Source organism: Battus philenor, unplaced genomic scaffold (assembly GCF_028537555.1).
Source record: "Battus philenor isolate CCGP_79_NKW_IND1 unplaced genomic scaffold, ilBatPhil1.0.hap1 SCAF_20, whole genome shotgun sequence".
Taxonomy (NCBI): Eukaryota; Metazoa; Arthropoda; class Insecta; order Lepidoptera; family Papilionidae; genus Battus; species Battus philenor.
Window position 1 is genome coordinate 5683176 of NW_027181683.1, and position 21614 is coordinate 5704789.

The window sequence follows — 21614 nt, forward strand, 5'->3', positions numbered from 1 at the left end:
CAGTTACAAACTTTAATTCCGAAGAGTTAAACTCAAAATTTCTTGATAGTTTCTGCAATAGCTAAAATCTCTAGACAGTAATCGTGGTAATTTTTTCCAGCTTTTGTAGTTTTCCGACTCATGTAAAAGACTTATGTTCGGGACCGCCGCCTTTCTTATTTGAATATCCCACATATGTTAACTTTAAAGCATTGCAAAACGAAATAAAATAGAGAAAATTATTTTATACATATGGAACACTAACATGCAACGTTATACGATGCGTAATTGGTCCGCTGTTAGTTCCAAGTCTTAGTCTGATATAGGAATGTGGAGAAGATCATTGATCAAGATGTCTTTTTACGTGTTGATGAAGATAATGCTTTCAACCCATATTCGATGCAGTAGTCACACAACGTTTATAGCTGTTATGAACATCAAGTTAAAAAGTTTGTTCCATTTTCCTTAAATATGGTTTACGAAATTGACCTGTTTATTCTATGTAAAGACCCCACAATTAAGACATAAAAACTGCTTATTCAGGTTGAATGTTAAGTTGTACAGTTTTTCGTTTGATTGTTAATATATAATGTTAAGAGCTATTAGAAAACGTGACAAAAGTCTTAAATTCAATTCAATTTCCAGCTTTGGTGTGCGTGAGTGAAGAAGTTAGATCACGTTGTCATGTCAAACATTCGCTTCCAAAATGGCTGCCAGACAACTGTGATCATTACTGCCCGACCGCTGAGCATCATCAGGTAAATTAATTTGAGGATTTTTGGGTTTAATTTTATGAACAAATATTTAATATTGGAAATTATGTAATGTTTTTGATACTGATAAATGAAGTGTTTGCTTGTTGTAGAAAATATTATGGTATCAAAAAATGTTTCGAAAAACATGCTTGTTCAATCGAAGTTGTAACTACAACTTGTGTGCCATTTATTCACAAATTTATTAGAGGCTCTATAAAAGCTACTCCATAATTACCGAGCAAAAACAACTTTAGTGGAAATATTCATTCGATTATCCAGTCACAAGCATGAGCGCAATAAGTACAGTAATTCATTAATATTAAATAAGCACGACTAAGGTAAAAGTTTAGTTTGGTATAAAAAACTAAATATGTTTTGTTTATTGTACATATACCCTGGCCATAATTGTTAGCTTAAAGCTAAACATTAATAGAAATAATATTAAATCTGAATAACATTGAAATGAGATAGGAAACAATCTATGTTAATTATTGATTTTATGCTTTTATTACAGTGATATTATAGAAGAAACAAAAGTTTATGTATTTTATAGTCTTTGAAATTATTTCCATAATCGCCAACTTGAATATTTGTGCATTCAATTAATTGTAATTGTTTCATTCCAGTAATTTTTTCAATATTATGTTTTTACGCCATAAAGCTATTATTTTCTGTCACATGTTCTAACGTCCAATTAATCAATACTTTTTAATGAAATTATACAACAAAGTGTTGATTACAGTCGTCCATCCTTATCCAGCCGCAGTCTGGCATGCACTCCACCTGCCAGGGCCGTCGCCAGAAGTCGTGGGACGTGCTCGACCAAGCCGCACTCTCTTACGCCCATGGAGGTGAGATGCAAACACCATATATCGTAAATATATTACACAAACATGTTATGTCGGATGATTACGGCACCACAGGTTTTATATTATTATATAACATCGTCCCACCCACAAACAAAGAAACAAAAAAAATATGTCCGATATGTATTTGATTCAAAAATCCAAAAGATATGTTACTAAATCTTCCGATATTATGAGTCTAGTTAAATAAGCTAAAGCTAAAGTATCGAGCAGTGGTAGCCCAGCTATAGAGGACTGAGGACTTACATTCGTAGGTCTCGAATTCGATTCCCGGTATCTTAAATAACTGACATTTTGTGCCTTAACTATACAGGATTACCACTGCTCACTAAGCGAGTTTCCAACTACCCGAGTACTTTCCGAGTATCACACTTGGGTCGAAAACCCGCCCGCCAAGCATTGCAATTATGGTATATGTATCCCCGTAGATATCTTCGGGGAATTCGATGCTTTGCAAAAGGCGTCTATCGGCTAAAAAGAGCGAAGGGAAGAGAGATAGCGAATTTTAAAGAATACATGATCATGAATATTTTTGGTTTGTATCTCTAAGAGATGGTTAAAGACCCGCAACACCTTTAATAATATGTTAGATGTCTACGTCAAAGTGTAGTTTTTATCTAATGCGTCAATGGTGCCAATTGTTCTACCTCAGTGAATTGTCGAAAATTGTAACCATGCTTCTATGTTATCTCTTTTATTTTTATGTATTTTTTTAAATCCCACCTTTAATTTGCTAACGAGAGCGATAACGGATTGCCTTGAAAATACAAATAACTTGATCCATTACCAAAAATCAGCGCCGTAGTACGGGTTATAGTATCTTGAATGTTTTTTTAAGTTGAGTCCACAATATATATTCTCTCTAATGTAAGACCTCTTTACAGGTAAATCGCCGACACTACAACAGTCCAGCAGTGGCGGCCATAGCCCACATATGATGACTATATCACATCAGGTAACCTTTTCATATTTCTATCGGATGACATTGACGTTAGCTACACTATACTGCAACATTATTCATTTAATATTTTCTATCTTTATAATCATGTCATCGAGTTTACTGTTTATGTTGTCAATGTCTAGAAGTTGTTAAAAACATTTGGTGGTTGGTTGCTTTTACAGCTGTAGCTGTACGCGAGTTAATATTATTAATAAAGTTAATACAATATTGTTACAAGAAATTTTTAAATTAATGAAAATTTCGGACTCGGGAAGATTTTTGACAGTTTTTTTAATGAACATACTTTTTTTACATCTCAATCTGTTTATGTTATAGGTATTGAATTTAATATTTAAGTATTTAGTACATTTATGTTATATATTTTTATTTCATTAATTGTATTTCTATATATTGATAGATGGAAAATCATTTAGATTTTCTGATTTAAAAGAAATAATATTTTTTCATTTATCGCTATGTACTATCTAACTCTTTCTCTTCCAGTAACATGTGATCACAGTACTGTCGCTGTATCGAATCATTCTACTATATCGCATTGTGTTTTTTCATGCAACTTGTATGGATTTGGTTGATCCGTGTATCGTTTGTATGCGTATAAATCAATTATTTCCACGTCATTTACCCTGTCGACCGTCCGACGCTTTGCACTGCTTCTTCTAGACGTCAGCTAGAATGCTTTTTAAAACGCAACGATCCTTCTCCGTGCCCACTTCGAAAGACTCGATAGGACCTCCAAGGGTGATAATAGATTAACTAATGTAAAACGAAAAATTGTAGTTTATTTTGGAGCTTGCAAAGTCTTAGGTATGTCAGAGAGCCGTTCATAAAATATGTCACCTGAAATTTTACTTTTCTAAACCATTTTGAATGGAAACCCATTGTTAACACACCACGTTACATTTTCTGCGACCCTCAATTAAACTAAATTAAAAAAATATTCAAAAACAAACAGTAATTTCTTTATTGGTCAGTCCAAGAGATATATTTGAAGAAATACGAATCTTAACAAAGATCGGCATCTTTTATTAAACGACCAAGGGCGAATGTATTTTACGAACGGCCCCTAGCAATTAGCGTCGGAGCCTTTCATCAATTAAAAATTCAAATTGGTAAAGAGAAGAAAAAAAAATTCAATATAAAACTTAAACATTTTAATAAAATGTTGTTAAACTTTGCGAGTTCTGAACATGAACTGAGTTATGTTATTTAACAAAGCAGGTTGTTTATTCGTTCGATATAATAAGGATAATCGGATGCATATTTGCCTAAAGTAATTATTTCATGAAATTTTAGAAATTTCTTGGGAAATTTGTGTCTAACTTCGAACAGTCTCACAGGCAGATCATCTTAAGTTGAATTTTTTTTTCACAATAAATACTTCAATTTTATGTAAACATGCATCCTAATGTTCGATCTTTGAATATAAATGATTCAAGGTATGTTCTGTGATAATTTTGCTAAGAACCATCTTCGTTATGTGAGCTATTCAGATATCATTAACGAATTGATATTTTAAATATAATAAGCCTGTAAAAATAGATATCCCGCATGGTTTTAGCCTCGAAATCTCGCAATATCCAATAATATACCATCGTAGATCTAATCTACAAATCAAATACAATCACTGTATAAAAGGAACTGCATTCATTAACACTAAAACATTACTACAAAGATTCGTTCAGGGAGTTATTTTTGTATACATGGTATAAATACACATACATCACTTGAAAATAACGAAACACGATAGCACACAGGCTTTAATAGATTTAGAGTAAATATTTACATAAGATATTGTTTGAATAATTTAGTTTTTTTTCTATGAACCCTCATTCAATAGTTGCAAACGTCTGTACATGTAACCCTACCCGGCTTTTAAATTTTTTTCTCCTACAAAAGAATTTAAAATATATTGCGATCTCGAAAACTACATATAATTAAAAATATTCCTTTGTAATATATGTATATAGCGCAGATTGAGTAAGGTTGAGAAAGTTATTGTAAATAAAATGATGTTTCGAGGTTGCACCATCCACCACCTTTTTTATTTGTTTGTGAATTGGACACGAGATTAAAATGGCCTTGTACGATATGTGCAGGATAGCGAGGGTCGCGCGCATAGCGTCCAACATGGAGCCGCTGGAGACGCGGCCAGGGAACAAGGCGATGTGGATAGTGGACTCGACGTAAGCTATTTCTATACTATTATATATACACACTGGTTGTCCCACTCCTGCTTTGATAATCTAATGAACGCTCGCTTAAATCCATCATATGGGCTGAATTTCGTAAAATCCATTTTTAGCTGAGCTGTACTTGGTCATAGAAATACTGCTACCAAGTTTCAAGTATCTAAGCCTTATGGTGCGAAATATATCGTGATGAGTTAGTGCATAAGTGGAAATTTTAAGTCGTGTCATTGTCAATTTTTCTTTTTTGTCTATTATAAGTGTCATTTTATGTGTGATGAAACTAATACAGAGTTCCGACATATTTATAAAGGATCAAAATATATATAAAAAACCCATCAGTTTGTCGTGTAAAAGCTGTAAAGGGATTAATGTATAGCTCATTTGCTAATAATAATGTACTCTGTCCAAAAATCAATGATTTCAGAAATAAATAACGTATTAATAAAATAATATAAAAATTAAAATTAAATATTGTTTAATAACTAGCCCTGCAGACTTTCTGCTGCTAGAAGTTATTGGCCTGGCCCATTACAACAGAAAAAATACATATTTCAGATTGATCATTTTATACAAGGTGATTGGAAATTGGTATAAAACTTCAAAACTTGTTTTTGACAAACGAGCTATACATTACCTCCTTTGAAGTTTTAACACCTTTGTAAAGGAGGTTGGTATACTTTTAATGTTATTATAATAATTTATAAACTAACAAACATTATAGTAATGGTTTTTGTGTAATAGAAAAAAGTTTTGTATAGGCAGTAAATATAATGATCAGCTTCAAAAAGTTCACATAGATATATTCATAGAATGTAGAAGCTGTTGGTGTTGTATTACGCTTTTCGTTTAAATCTAACGATAACTTTCGATTTTCACCTGTACAAGGTTTTACATCCTGTGCGATGCTTACAGGGCCTGGATGACGAGGGCCGCGGCTCGCCGGTCAGCACAGACGATATGACTGATCGCCCGTCGTCCACCAAATCCGGAGATAGCGATTACCCTGAGACTTCGACGAAGGTACCTCGAAATCGATTTGTAATGTTTTATGAATAATTTTCTACACGAAACAGATATTTTATATGACGTAAGCATCTTAGATATCTAATCAGGTTAAAAGTTAAGTCTTAAACGCTTCTGTAAATTTAACTCTTATCGGACGCCACGTTTAGCATGCTTAATTCTCACCAGGTTGTAGTTATTTATAATAAATATTAAAAAGATGTGCTTTTTATTATTCATTTATATTCATTACAATTTAACAATTTTCTTAAAAAAATTATAATCTGAAGAAGTACTACATTTATTTATCTATGTTTTTATTGGAATGGTTTTCTTTTGCACATTTCACAATAGTATACTGTTGATTTCCTTCTTCCAGGAAACTTACGCTTAGAACATATTAAGCAGTCGTTATGTTTACCTGTAACAATTAGGTTGCAAGATATGTATTGTAATTTCCCTTCCAATCTCTCCTTATTATCTGATGTTGAAAATCTTCCACGCTGTGCAGTTTCCTTTTATCGAAAATCACCAACTAGTGATATGAATATTTTTCGAATAAAATTCCTTTGCGACACCGGTTTAGCGTGTTATTATTATTATTATTTTATTATTATTTTTGCAAGCAGCTTTATACAAAATAAAATAATCTAGGAAACTTCAATATTTGAAAAGGGAATCCTATTAAGGAGAGCATCATCACCATTATTCTCGATCTCAATCTAATCATCCCCTAGTTACCGGCTTCTGAGACTGCATTATTATCTTTGCGTTGTATTTATATAGCATCGCAACAACTTTTTTTTAGAAAATAAATAACCGTCTCTGCTAAACTCATCACTTAGAATTAATATCGCTTCCTGAACTATCACCATTAAAATTTATAAAATGTTCTTTATTCATTTTTTGAATAAAAAATTAATTCAACAATAAACAATAAAAGGGTATTGAAATATCACTGCATAAGGTAAATGGTTTTTTGGTGACGATAAATTGAAAAGAAAACCGTATGCGATTTTAATAGCCAGCATGTTTCAACATGATCCAACTTGTCACCTCTTACGAGGCATATGACCGCTGCGTAAAACTACAGTTGTCTAGAGGTGACTTACGACCGATAAGAGCTAATTATTTGCTTTTATAATTAAATAAATATAATAAGGTATTATCTACATTATTACTGTTAAAGATTTTTTTGTTATAAAAATTTGTTTGTTATTATTTTTTCGCATTGCGAGCCGTAAAGATCTTGAATCTCAGACAAGATCACTCTTCTTACCAATTTTTTTCCGAAACATTATAAAATGGTGATGTGTACGGACTAGCTTTTAAAAATGTGTCATTTTTAATCTGCACTTCATTTTTTATGCTATGAAATATAACATAAAAAATAATATTGTTTTAAATTCGCCACGTCACGTTTTTTAAATATAATAATACATACTATTTTTAAATAGAACGATTTACGAAAATTTTGGTACATTACATTTCTGAAATTGACACTTAAACTTTTTCTAATTTTTCATTTTAGAATTAATTAGTTTTGTACAATATTCGCTAACCGCAAGGATAATTACATTTTTTTATTTTGTTGTCTCAATATTCTCATTTGCGATGTTAACTCGTATTATATTGTAATGTTTTAGCAAACGTCGACTGACAAAGACACCACTAGTCCGGAAAGTAACAGCCTCTTAGATCCTTCTGTTCTTTCGGACTTTACAACCCAGGCTCTCGTGCTGACCGTTCTAGCTACGTTAGTCAAGTACACTACAGGTATTTTATTCTTTTATGTAATATTATTTTATAAGTGTATTATTATCCTCTCTACAACGCTGTACATTAGTTCCGGGTTATAGGAAAACGCGCCTTACGAGCATTCACATATAATGCGCCCTTATAAGGACGTATAACATGTTATGTACAAATATTTATATTTAACTTTCCTCATTAAAGTAGGTTTAAATCGAATATTAAGGGAGAAAGATTTTATTAAAAACAAACTAACAACTTACAAAAAAAGAAAAAAAAATAATTATGTAACTATATAAACTGTTAATTTCAAAAGAATACAATTTTCAGACGTGTGCGATATTGATTATCTCTTGTACTATTTGATGTGGTAAACCTCGCGTTATATATTATATAATAAGAGAAAGTCGTGTTATAAAAGTACTGTGTTATAGCAAAGATTACTATATCATGCGTAGCGGTAGTACGTGAGTAGTAGTAGCACAGCGGTAGAAGACTGATACTTGCGATTGGTGCTCGCGGGTTCGATTTCCAGAATAAAATCTTATATGATTTACACTTTATTTCATGCATTAATTATATAGGATTGCCAAAGCTCACAGGCTAATTTCCTTGTTTCGTTTAAGATGCAGGCAGCAGCGACCTTTACCATTACTATAATACAACACTGTGTCACTGTACATTGCATCGCCAACTCTCCTCTTAGGCATGGCTATTATGATATACATATACCTCAAAGATAATTTTATGGAAGGCCCATGCCTTGCAATGGGCGTGTATGAGCTAAAACGACGGTCACGTTAAACCTGGAGTAATTGTAGGAGCAAACAAAATTTATCGATGACAAAAAATAGCATTTACTAGATGTTGTTGAAATGTGACTTCGTGTAATAACGATTTCTAAATACTTTACTCATGCTATTGATGCTTCTCTATTTACAGACGAGGACGAAATCAGAATATTATATCAGTACCTGGCTGAAGGGTCTGTTGTGTTTCCAAAAGTGTTCCCAGTCATGTAAGATTTTTATTTACTATTAATTGCTTAAGTTTGCTCATGAAAAACATACAGGCATACTATTTATTTAATATACAATTACTGCTGTTTAATGGGCTATCTAAGATAAAGGATATCCTTAGCTGTTGTTGTATCGTTGAAATATAGATTATCTTAATTTAAATCTATTTATGAAAATAAAATCTTGATTTTTTTTTTACAAATAAAGCGTATAATCAAATATAAATAATTAGATGCCGCTATGTATACAAAATCCAGTCCATAAATTGGTAAAACAAAAATTTGAAACGTCGATTGTAAACTTTAAGATTAAGATGTCATTTGGTTCCGAGAATTTGCTCATTATTCAGACCAAACATAACTTATAAACTACAACTGGCAACGTTGCAGTTGAACCTTTAAAAAAAGTTGCCCGAGTTGTTTTGATAATTTTGCATTTTAAAAAACTTTTTTTCACAAATCTTTGTAAATGTAGATTTGATCTTGTTTGCGTGAGTGCGACCAATAACTTATAAGAGATTTTTAGTATGTGTTTCATTTGATTACAGCCATAGTCTACTAGACATGAAGATCAATCATGTGCTAATGCATTGCCACGACCAAGTCATACTCAGTGCAGTGCAGAGCATCATACAGGTACTCTTTAATTATTAAATCGAAACCATATGGTTTAACTACTTTGTAACAGCTTGAAGAACACGAATTGGCGTTATTTCTCAATAAGCATTTACACTTCAGGTAGAGACCTGAATCCGCTTAACCTAGAAAATTGCAATTACTAATTTTTTAGATTTTCTCGGGCACTTCTAATTAGGCCGTTATACGATACATGTTTCACCGGATTATATTGCTAGTTTAATTGTAAAATTTACTCACAGAATGTTAATGTGTGTTGTTAGAGCTCTAACATTAGTGGAACGTATGTTTGTAGTCTAAGAGATTGGGAAGAATGAAGCATGTCTTCGGGAATGGCACTATTTCTATTAAAGTGTTCGCGTTTGGATGATCTAGAATGGTAACTTGCTCTAAGGAGTTATTAATGTATTACTCAGTATGTATTGTCATCCTTTAATGTGAGACTTATAATGCTTCATTATTATTTTGGTTGCTCGACGTAGAAAGAGACACCAGAAGTCTAGGTAAATAATAATCGTTTATTTAATAAAGTCTTTCATATTCATATAAATTCCTTAGGTAGAAATAAACAGCCAATGAGCGCGTTCCAACAGTCTATCTCCCTCGTTCGTATATCGCATCCGCTTGCACACTAGACTGATACGCAGTGCGAGACTGTATCCATTGTCGTCAGTTCGGATACCCCGGCAGCGCTACATGTTTGTAAGAGTAACGTTTAAAAGCAAAAACGTCGTCCGACGAATTAGTACGCAGACTTTAGCCAACTGTCAAATTCAAAAAGCATATAAATAATGTAATAGAAAATAAATAAAATATGTGTTTTCGCGTTTAGAACATGATTGCTTCGGAAGACGCGAGCCAACAGCAGCTACATTATATGCAGAGCTGTGGGTTTGGAGGGTTATGGCGCTTCGCAGGTCCATTTACTAAAGTGAGTAAATAGTGCAGTAAGTTACAACATACATCTTTGATTATAATTTTATCGTTTGTGTCATGGTAATGGTTAGTTTTAGTAACCAGTGTATGCACAAATGTGCCAAATTAAATGACCGGTACTACTGTACCTAAACTAGCAGTTGAACTAAAGTGCTTTATTTTTTTTTTCATTAATAAAATATCAAGACGAGACCTACGCAATCACATTTTAAAAAAATTGCATCGAATCGGAATAATGTTACTTTTATTATTCTATTCACAATTTTTTTGTTTTTTTCCTCCCTGAGAATCTTACTCCTGCCTTAACGAAAACGTGTAGAAAAAATTGCCAAATTGGCCCTCATCCTTCTCGAGTTTTATGAGTAAAAAAAATGGAGATTCCATTTTATTCATTTAATGGATTCAGGCGTTACATTGCGGAAGTCCATCCTAAATAAGAAAGGACCAATATCTAGCCACTTCCGCACATGCAGTGGTTGTCGTGCATGAAAGTGCACCGCCCGCCAGCCCGCTCGTAAATGCGCATGCAACAGACAATGCCAACTACACAACCGCCACCGTAAATTCACTCAACACGTGTTTCACCCCTCCACGGGGCATCTTCAGGAGTTGTTACACAGATTAGTGCTAAACACCGAGTGAGCTCAGTCCGCTGTCGCTTTGTTATTTATATGTCACCTCCTCCCCACCACAACTTAATGTCACGTGATCGACCACGTGGGTATTTTTATTTTACCCTCTCTTACGCATTTGTTATATTTGAGATTTTACGTAATAGACGAGTGCCCCGACCGATTCCCCAGACAAACCTGCAATAATGGAGAGGAGGAGACATTGACCTGCTCATTAAATACAGGTCCACTACCCGCGTGTCTTATTATTTCTAGCCGTTCCAACACGTCCATACGTAATCCTTTGCTACAGGTGTGCAGCACGTCATAGGAATGACCATGGGGCAAACTATGTCCAGTCTCTAATAAATGTTTAGAAAAATGAGATCTTTCAGGGCGATCATTTCTATATGCGGAAATATGCTCCTTGTAACGAATGTTGAAACTTCGACCAGTTTGACCCACGTACACCCCTTCACACCCACCACACTTCAACCTATAAATACCCGACTTTTTGTCAACCTCTGTTTTTTCCTTGCCGTTGCAAATCGCACGCCGAATAGTGTTGTTGGTTCTGAATGAAACAGAAACGCCGTTTTTTCTTAATGTTTTAGATAATTTTTCGGATATTGGTCCCAAATACACTAAACTAGACCTACAGTTTTGGACACCGCGCTCAGGTGTCACTGAGTATAAAAGGCCCCTCACTCGCTGGTTCATCTTCTTCCTAATTAAACCATCCACCATTCTCCGCTCGTAGCCATTTGCAACAGCTATTGCATAAATAGTATTAAGTTCTTTATTATATGCTGCTACATTTAACCGGTATGTCATCAATCTATTTATATATGAATTGAAGGCCGCAAGCTTATGTTGCCAAGGATGACAAGAAGAGGATGGAATTACCAAATCCGTATCAGTTGGCCCATTTTATTCATATAAATAACATGTTACAGGTATTACGTAAACATGTTACAGAACCAATGCACGGCAGAGAGCAGTGAATTGTTCGTGAATTGCCTGGAAGCGATGGTGGAGACATGTCTGCCTGGAGATGACACGGTTCGCCCGCGAGCCCCGCCGCCAGACCCCGACCACCCTGAACCACTCGACTCGCACAGATATACCGGTAAGTTGCCACGATTAAAGTATTATTTTCCCAAAATAATTTGCAATATTACAATGTCCTTATTAATCAACGTAAGACCATTACGGATCGAAATTAAACTGCAACATTATTTATAATTTCTCATAAACCAACGTCAATCCATTATTGATCCGAAATTAAACTGCAACGTAATACATGATGTCCCATAAAACAAAGTCCAGCCTTAATGTCCGAAAAGAAACTGGGACATAATACATGGTGCCGACTGTGACCTATTAAGGATCCTGGGTTCGATTTCTATAATACTTTTTAAGAGAAGTGTTAACATTATATGGTGCTTACATCACACGAAAAAAATTTCGACTTTCAAAAAACGTTATGGAGGCAAAACGTTAATCGGCCACTTTAATCTCGTGCAGGCTCCATTTGTGATTGTTTTAAATATAAAGATTAATCGCTATAGCTAAATACAAAAAATATCCAAAAAAATCTATTTCAATGGAATAGGTAAAGTAACGGTTCGAAGCACGGCTTTCAAAGAGAAGGAGCTCTCGATTCTTATATACCACCTCACCTTGATGGAGCTGCTAATGCCAGACCGGCAAACACTATTTATCATAAACTACGTACATTTTATGACATGTGTATATTAATTACTACGATCACATATATATTTAAGATCGTTATCAGCTGTCCATTCTAAATAGGATCCAGCGCCTTCAGACCTTTAACAAGGGCGTCTTACTACGCTGCGCTTGTTTACTTTAATTCTTTCAATTTTTATTTTGAACAGGTGTACACAGACAGCCGACTTTATATTGTTCTACTCAGGACACCTAACAGAAGGCCAAAGTAAGTGTTTTTTGTTGTAATTAAAATAACAATCAATAGACAAAATAGTCATTTATGTCTACTTATTTCAATTTAACATATAAATGTTCTTCCAGACAAGAAATCTTGCCACCCAAACGTGGTAATAAAAATCAGCAATAGAAGTACGCAAAGGAAATTCACAAAAACAACGAATTATTATTTTTCAAATGCATTTTTACTTTTAAATAGAATAACACATAAATTGCGTTCTAGTGATAAGATTTATAACATCCATGTGAATGTGACAAGCAATTTTACATTGAATGTATCCAAAAAAAATTTATCGTACAAATTAAGATTATCTATTTTTTATAGTTTAGTGCTAAATGTTTATCTGAAACGGCTGTAGATTAAGTTTTAACAATTTATAAATTCTTAAATAAATTGCTTTATTATATACAATTTAAAATTTGTAGTAAGCGACGTACGTAACGGCATTAATCGAACGCGACATCAAATAACATGTATTAACATAAAGGATATAGTTGGCTTAAGAAAAAAAATGCTGTATTGAATCTATTAATGATTACAAAAGTAATAAAGAACATAGTCATTTTATCATTCAAATTTATAAAAAGAACGTTTTTTCAAAAAATTTGAATGTTTCAAAAATGCAAAAAAAAAAAATTGTTGAAAAGTCAACAGAGATCCGATATTTGGATGCATATTTGTAATTTTTCTAAGAAATATTAGAGGCGCCTTCAGTGAGATGCTATACTAGAAATATAGTATATGTAAAAGCGCACAAGCGGGAATAATAGTCCGTCTCATTCTCTTCCCGGATATTATAAGACATAAAATTGTTTTCCATACTAAACCTATCTAAATATCAGATTATTATATTCATTTACTTTTTATTAGGCAGTATTTAATGTCTATAAATATGTACGTTAAAATTTAAAATTTTAAGATTAAAAAATAAGCTTTTACTCAGGGCCTCTTGAAATAGTACTCTGCGCACACCGTGTTATGTCGCTTTCGTTAAGAAATAATTATTTTTAATGTTGCAAAGAAGAAAACCACCGTATAATGTTATTTATAGTTTTTAAGTTTTACTTATTATATCATACATTTTATGAATAAGAATTTTACATTTCATATTTTAAACTAAATATGACGTATTTACGTTTTTTTTTTACACAAGACCACATTACAGTTAAAATCATATTTTTCTCTTTATTGTTCTTTGATGTTTTCATCTCATATACTATTTTGGCGTTAGCTGTAATAAGAAAATATATGACATGTTTTACATTGCCAACAGGCATGATTTAAGATGATTTATAAAAAAATTAATGCACTTTATAGAGTAAACGCACTTATGTTGTATGTTTATAAATGTTATTCGAGTATATAACATAATATTATATGCTATTCACTTCTTTGGTATACCCAAAGATGTTTAAAGTAGATTTTAAATATAAATGATGATTTAGTGTAAGATAAAAGTTATCTGAAGTAGTATTTTAACATCGTTAGTTTATATGTTTATTACAATACATTTTTAATAAATTATAATTTCAAACAATTCTTTATTCGACTAACAGTGTAACAACGTCTTGAGACAACACAAATAACAACTGTCTTTGTGCATTTGATTTGTTTGGACGTTATACTGCTAGCCGATTTAGGCTTTGTGCAGCTTCATCGAAATTGAGCTCACGGAAACAGAGATCCGTGAAAAAATTTATTCTGGACGATGGTATTCCAGTTACATTGATGACCTTTGCACGATAATGAACTATACCCATGTTAGTGTATAGTGTAGTGAATGAATGGAGTATTGTGTAGGTTTGCGAAGCGAGGACTGTTAGGTGGTCGAGGGAGACACGGGCCTCTCCTGACCACCCTCGGTGTCGTGAGTATTAATGACTGTGCCATCGAAGAATTGTTATTTATACCCACCAACAAAAAAGTCAGAACAAGTAATTTTTTTATTTGTCTACCTTCAATAATTACTTTTCAACAATCAGATGTTATGTGTCTACCCCTACAATAGTTAATTTGCTAATTTTTTTTATAAAAATATAATTATTTTAATTTTAGCTTAAACAATATCTAACATTAGTTAGTGAGCCTAAGGCTTCTTGAGTGAGTTCCCTGTAGTTGTTTTTTATGTCATCCGTTTTAGGGGTTCCTCCCGTGGGGTAGGGATGTTACAATATAATAATAAAGTCCTTTATTCCGAAATTAGTATTTACAAAATAATCTATTGCTACACCTTTTTAAACTAAATTTATTTTTAAAGTATGTCTCTAATTTCAGTGTGCCAGTTGGCATAGGCCTCCTCCAAAAACTTCCATTGACTTCTGTCGTTTGCAACCCTTCTCCATTTTACACCCGCAGTCAGTTTTAAATGACCTTCCCATCCTATTTTTTGTCTTTCTCGATTTCTATTTCCGTCTCTCGGATACCATTCTGTTATGGCCTTGCTCCATTTCCCATTCTTGTCACGAATCATGTGACCGGTCCATCGCCACTTTTGCTGGTCTATTCTTTTTAATATATCCGTCAGTTTAGTTTTCGATCTTACAATGGTATTTCTGATCTGATCTTGTCTTCGTATGCCTGTCATACTTCGCTCCATTGCTCTTTGACATATGGCTAGTTTTTCCCTGTGCGATTTGGTTAACTTTGGTTAACTTGTTGTTACAATATCGGGTTCAGTATTTATATTTTTTATTTATCTTTCTCTTTTCATTCCTCATAATCTATCATTTTCCTTACATACTTCACAATTTCTTTTGTTCATCACATTTTAATCTTCCGCACATCACCTTATATCTATCATCTATTTACATTCCTTGTTATATTTGATTCGTATTGCAGCATCTTTTTTACTATTTTCTTTATTATTAATAGTTTATTTCTTACATTACATTGATAGTTAACTTGATATTTTATAATATTTTGCGTTCTTGTGGTCGAGCTTTATCCGACTCAGAATACCGCACCACTTCTTTACAGAACTTTAAGAATGCAAGACGGCATTTTCCTCTTACATTTGCCTGTCTATTTCCACTTCGAGATCAAGACGGAGTTTTCCAAACACATAACAGCCGGTGTTAATGTGCACCTCTGTCTGGTCCGTTTCAGAGTCATAGGTGCACGAAGGGGGCCTCTCCTTGAGCTTAAACCTGTACAGGTACTCGGAGAATCCACCGTGACCCGTGAATATCTAGATCAGACACGAGTACAGCTGAACTTTTCTAGTACGGCGTCCGGGAACAATTTTCGCGTTGTGGATGCTATCGTTTCCTCCATATACATCCTACTTCCTACGCCAAGCGTGTCCAGCCTGGGCTGTCACTCACGTGTTGGACACGCAGCACTCAGCTTTTCAATAATGGACCGAAATTCTACTTCTCTCTCCCCCGAGGAGCGCCAGGTCCAGGGTATCCTCGACCGGACTCATATCCCACACATCCGTAGAATTTCTAGATTTTATTTCTCCACTATAAGCCCGCACAGACACCAGGAACCCTATTTCGTGGCGCTGGACACAGTTCTGTTTTACGGCTCCTGGGGCGTGGGATGGAAGGGGGTTGACTTGGTACATGTTATTTTCGTTAAAGAGGATCATGAGCTCTAAGTTTACAAATCTAGCCAACTAGGGATTAGCTATTTCTCTCCTGGGACTTTTCTCTCTTGTTCCAGATTCGCCAATCTTTAATACTACTGAAAATGGCCCGAAACTGTCTTCATAATCAAAAGTTATTGTCGTGTTTCTATTTGCCTTCAAAAGTTTATATTTCTTTGAGAACCAGGCCTCTGGCTAGTGGGATTCACAAACGGCTGCCCAGTGTTCTAATATTACGAATATAGAAAAAGCGTGCCTCTAGCAATTTTTTTTTAGTTTTCGCAAACTACCCTCACGGTTACGTGTTAATAATTCAGATTTGTCCTTTTCAAGGGTTTCAAAAACTACCTTCAGAAAATTGCGCCGTGATCGGTCTTTCGCCTCTAATGGCTTATGAAAAATAGAAGTTTTTATCATATATAAAATAACTTAAATTCTACCTGACGAATGTTCGTTCCAAAACCGGCGAAATGCTCCCAGAGTATTCTTCCTTCGATGTATCCATGCCATGTAGTTCCTTCGTTTTTTCTACGGGCTCCCAGGTTCTAGTGTAGACCTGCAGCCAGAAGTATATTTGAAGAGGAAGCTAATTTGTGCGTTTTAATATCGCGACGCATCACTTTCCAGCAATTGTACATATTCAATCACTTTTATAGTAGGCAAATCTTTGTACCTAACCTCAAAAATCTTTGAATTTTCATTGACGTCTTCACCATTTATAAATATCTGGAATTTGCACCAAAATATGCGCTGTAATAACTCCGCAAAAATTTTCAATCCAAAATAGTGCTGTTTTCGCGACAAGTCGCTCGACATATGCACTTTTCTATTTAATTTTTGCACCCTCGCGACACTTCTTTCTTAACTTTGACAGTTTTGAGCGCTGTATAGAGAAATGTTTTTATCTAAAACAGTTTTTCCCCGTTTCAACAGCGCGCAAACTAGAATGGAGACGTGTTCATCACGAAATCTGGCTTCGCATATGAAGCTGATCAGATGACTCCGTCCACTCTTTTTTAATTTTTTTCCGTGAATACTACTTACTTGCTATGCCAGGGTGACCTAGGGAGGCCTCCACGAGAGTTCCCGTATGCATGTGAGTCGCACGTGTCCTTAATTGATCTTTAGTATCGACAAGCTCGTCATTTTTGCCCTATCCTGTTAAGTTTCGCAATGCGCAATAGCAGAGGAACCACATGCTATTGATTTGTCGTTGAAACCTCCAATAAATAAAGTTGGCCGTTACAAGAATTATCTGATGACAACTCGCCTCAGTCACAAAGGCATCTCTTAGGAGGAAAGCACTGTCCTATAATTAAGTGTATCACACAATTTCAACTGTATCATAAAAGTTTCAAGTTAGGCCTTGTATAAATTAGTAGGAGTCTAGATTTATATCTCATCGACATGCAAGATCAGTTTCGTTTATTTCGTATATTAATTTCGGCAACTTTGGGAATCCCTAATATAGATAATAGTTACAGAGTTAAATGCTTCGTCACGTATAGTTACTCTTCTATTTCTGGAATTTTATATGTCGGAGGGAAATAGTAGAGGTAGTATTTTTTAAAGAATCGGCTTTACTGACTTCATTAATATAATTTTGTCATCACTAGTTACAATTACATATCATACTTCTTCGGTCACGCTGCCTAACTACTGTAAACATTTTGCTCTTTGTTATATATTTAGTTATAATTTAAACTACGAAGGCCAGCCATGGTCACGAAGTTTTATCAATGCTACACAGGTTGGTCAATGCCACAAAGGCTCGTCGGTGCGACACAGACTTTAACATTGTCAATGAGAAATTAACGAATCTGAGGTTACATTGAGCATAAAAATTGTCCAAGAACCATGTCAGTGTCGACTTTGACATCGTACATTGTTATTATTCTAAAATTTTTTGAAAATCTACAATTTATGAATTATGAAATTATGTCACATTATACTGACATATATAAATAATATGTCTCTTGAAGAACAAACGAAATAGTATGTAGAACGAAATTATATATATATATATATATATATAAAGTACTAAAGATGCTCCACTCCACTAAAGCACTAAAGATGATCCCTGTTTAAGATTGGAGGACAATTTGCCAAACGCTTAATGCTTATTGAAAGCCGAAAGGAGTCTCTGATTATTTACATTTACATTAAATATGTATTTAAAAATTTTTATTCGCTACAACTAAATTTCTTCTAAACAGGATAAAGATCTTTTATTCATGTTATTAGTTTTTTGGTGATTGCTACATTTCTTATTAAAAAGCTAACCTTTAAAAAAAATATGTATAGTTTATGTCTGTTGTATTATACTTTATAATAAAAATAATAATACAAACTTGGATGTTGAGTGACGTATGTTGTATGACTGTGCTTAATTTTTTTTATTACGTTATTAACTGATACAAATTCAATAAATAATTGTATTATTAAAATCTCCAAAGAAAATTGTTAGTGAATTTTTTTAATAATATACCACCGACGCAAAACTTGGATTTACTAATGCTTTGCTATAGTTTGTATTATTAAACAGTTATCAATAATCGTTTTGGAACTAGTCATAGAAATGATTTTTTTTTCAGAAGAAACTCCGAAATTTATTCGCCTTTAAAAATTTTCTTGCATCCGCCTTGTGTTGGTATGATGTGTGTCAAACGCTTCCGTTAATTTCCAATTTAAAGAAATGTATGTTTTATTTTTATTCCATTGTTTCTATAATTATTTAAATATTATTGACGATAGTATTATCTTTTATAAATAGAGTAATTTGATGGCAGTATTTAATTTTTATTTAGGTAAAAATTTTACATTCTTAATGCATTTTTGTAAAATTTGTTTGTCATGTCTTATCCTAACATGGTCGGTTTTAATTGTTAATTTTTCTTTACGGTCATAATGTACAATGTTTTTGTGCATAACATTTTTTTTCTTACATATTTAGTATGTATTGTCGTACTCAATATTAACATTAGGTTTCCCTAAAAATATTTTTTTTTTACCTGAATTCGAATTTCATTTCCATTGGTAGCTTATTTTACAATTCGTATTCTAATAAACATACACAGGGAAGTTGCCCTACTACATTAATATAATTTAATTAAATTAGGTACCCTTTGATAAATTGTATATTAGAATATGTACTCAAGAGTTTTTTTAATGTACTAAAATTAACCTACAGAATAAATAATAAAAAATGACTTCCAAAATATTTCGTGTCTAAATCAATGGTACAAAAATATATCCTAGCAGTTAAAACGTAAATATTTTATAGAAAACATACTTATTTACAAGTTTACATATATATTAATCAGTTATCGTATACATATATATTTACAGATATGCGTTTGATATACAGCATACTCTTTGTTATAGTATAGCTATATTTACAGTATTACTATTTATATAAATGAAACACAAATTAATATTATGCCTATTGATTGTAAAATTCATGTCTGAGATAAAGTATTAGAATATATGTTTGTTGTTTTATTTTTACCCCCTTTTATAAGTGCAATAAGTGTTATTTTTTGCTTTTATTGTGGACAACGACCACAAAGGCGCAATCTCATGCGCTAGTCCGAACTTCGTTTGATATCAAGGCAGACAGAACTTCTTCAGAAGTTCTTGCAACATTTGTACTGCTGAAGAGACTGGTACACGTATACCGTTAGATAGTGCGCGATAAACTTAAGTCACGTTCATCACGTATTTAGGGAGTCGGACACTATGCATTTAAAGCTTGACCTGGTTTAAAGCAGAAGCAGTTTTAGTCAGAAGCCTCGGTTGTCAGCGTTATATCATCGAATTGCAGGATGCTAAGTTCGTGGCTCGCCCAGGCGGATGCCCCATTGTATATCTGGGTGCATGGAAAATAAAGATTTTTTTATATTTAAATAAAATAACCCCAAAAACGTTCTTATCACCAGTGTTCAAAATGGGTACAGTGATTTTGCTAGAGCACTATTTATTCTCTTTGGACGTTGTTGCTGCTAGCCCTAGGGCTTTTATTCAGCTTCATCGAAACTGAGTTCCAGAGTGAGAATCCGTGAACTTAACAGCAGTAGTATTTTCATATATTTCTTACATTCATTATTATTATTGTACTAGAACTAGTATAAGAATGAATAATGTAAACGTTTTTTCATCTACTCGTGTATCGTAATTTTATACGTGTTTTAATTAATATGTTTTACATTGAAATTACTTTATTCGTCGGACAAACTTAATATAACGTTTAACTGCACCTTTGTAAGCGAGTAAAAAAATAAGAGGGCTTTAAAAATATATAGCACGGCTATTTTTTTATAAAGATGTGCATGTAAGAACTTTGATAATCCAAATTTAATGCAAAATTAATCATTACCTGGGTTAACCTAGTAATAAAATATTTAGTGACTGTTTCCAATTTATAAACATGACATTAGTTTGGATTCAATCTATAATATAATATAAAAATTATTTATATGAATCACTGGACTAAAGTTAAATCAGATATCATTGCAAAAAAATTAAAGTCCTAGAGTAAACTGGACTATCAAGATAAATAAGAACTTGCGACTAACAATTTACCCTTGTGTAAACGCATCTTTACCATCCATCTTTGTGGTATTAACTCAATACATTGTTGTGCAACATAGGTAATATTCTTTTTCTAACAAGGTTATAAATAAATAATAAGTTTGTCAAGAAAACCATAACTTTATTTCCTCAAATTAACAATAAATCCCAAACACAGCTGCATGTCCTATTGTAATACATTTTTCTACTAAAACGATTTACCAAACACCATTTCAAAAGGGCATTAACATTAGATAAATAGTCAAAGTAAATTTTCACCAATAATTAAAGGAATTTATCAGATTGATGACTTTAAATTTTTGACCTTCAATTTTATTTTTTTTGATTAAGAATTTAATTAGTTATTGTACAAAAACAAAAAGGTTTTCTGGTTTTTTAACTTCATATTTTTTATATTAAACTAACAACAGTCCATTGAAACTGCGGTCTATAATTATTAGTAAAAGACCATGTCCGCTATTACTTCATTAAAATTATTATTCAGTTTATATAATCATTGTATTATCAGTAGTAGTATTGAGATTATTATTATTTAAATTTGAGTTATAATTAAACAATGTCAACCTACAATTTTACATTTGGTGTATATAATGTTACATAATGTTGGTGGCTTTTAAATTGTACTATATATTTTAATAAAAACATAATGATATAGAAAGTAACAAATTTGGAATGAATATTAAAAACTAGCAAGACACTAATAAATATGATATAATTAATAAGAATTTTTCATTTTAAGTTTCGAGAATTATTCGCTA

The 21614-nt window shown here is 33.0% G+C and overlaps 1 protein-coding gene across 1 annotated transcript in view; it reads left to right on the forward strand.

The window, feature by feature from the left end:
- Positions 1-13522, forward strand: part of Nf1 (neurofibromin 1) — a 59873-nt gene extending 46351 nt beyond the window's left edge. The window contains exons 56-67 of the mRNA XM_068766041.1: positions 625-737; positions 1477-1585; positions 2485-2555; positions 4658-4744; positions 5663-5770; positions 7399-7528; positions 8447-8522; positions 9071-9158; positions 9991-10089; positions 11684-11834; positions 12607-12665; positions 12761-13522. Of these exons, the coding sequence (XP_068622142.1) occupies positions 625-737; positions 1477-1585; positions 2485-2555; positions 4658-4744; positions 5663-5770; positions 7399-7528; positions 8447-8522; positions 9071-9158; positions 9991-10089; positions 11684-11834; positions 12607-12653 (1079 nt within the window). The 3' untranslated portion in view covers positions 12654-12665; positions 12761-13522. The remainder of the gene's footprint in view (positions 1-624; positions 738-1476; positions 1586-2484; positions 2556-4657; positions 4745-5662; positions 5771-7398; positions 7529-8446; positions 8523-9070; positions 9159-9990; positions 10090-11683; positions 11835-12606; positions 12666-12760) is intronic.
- Positions 13523-21614: the final 8092 nt, after the last annotated feature.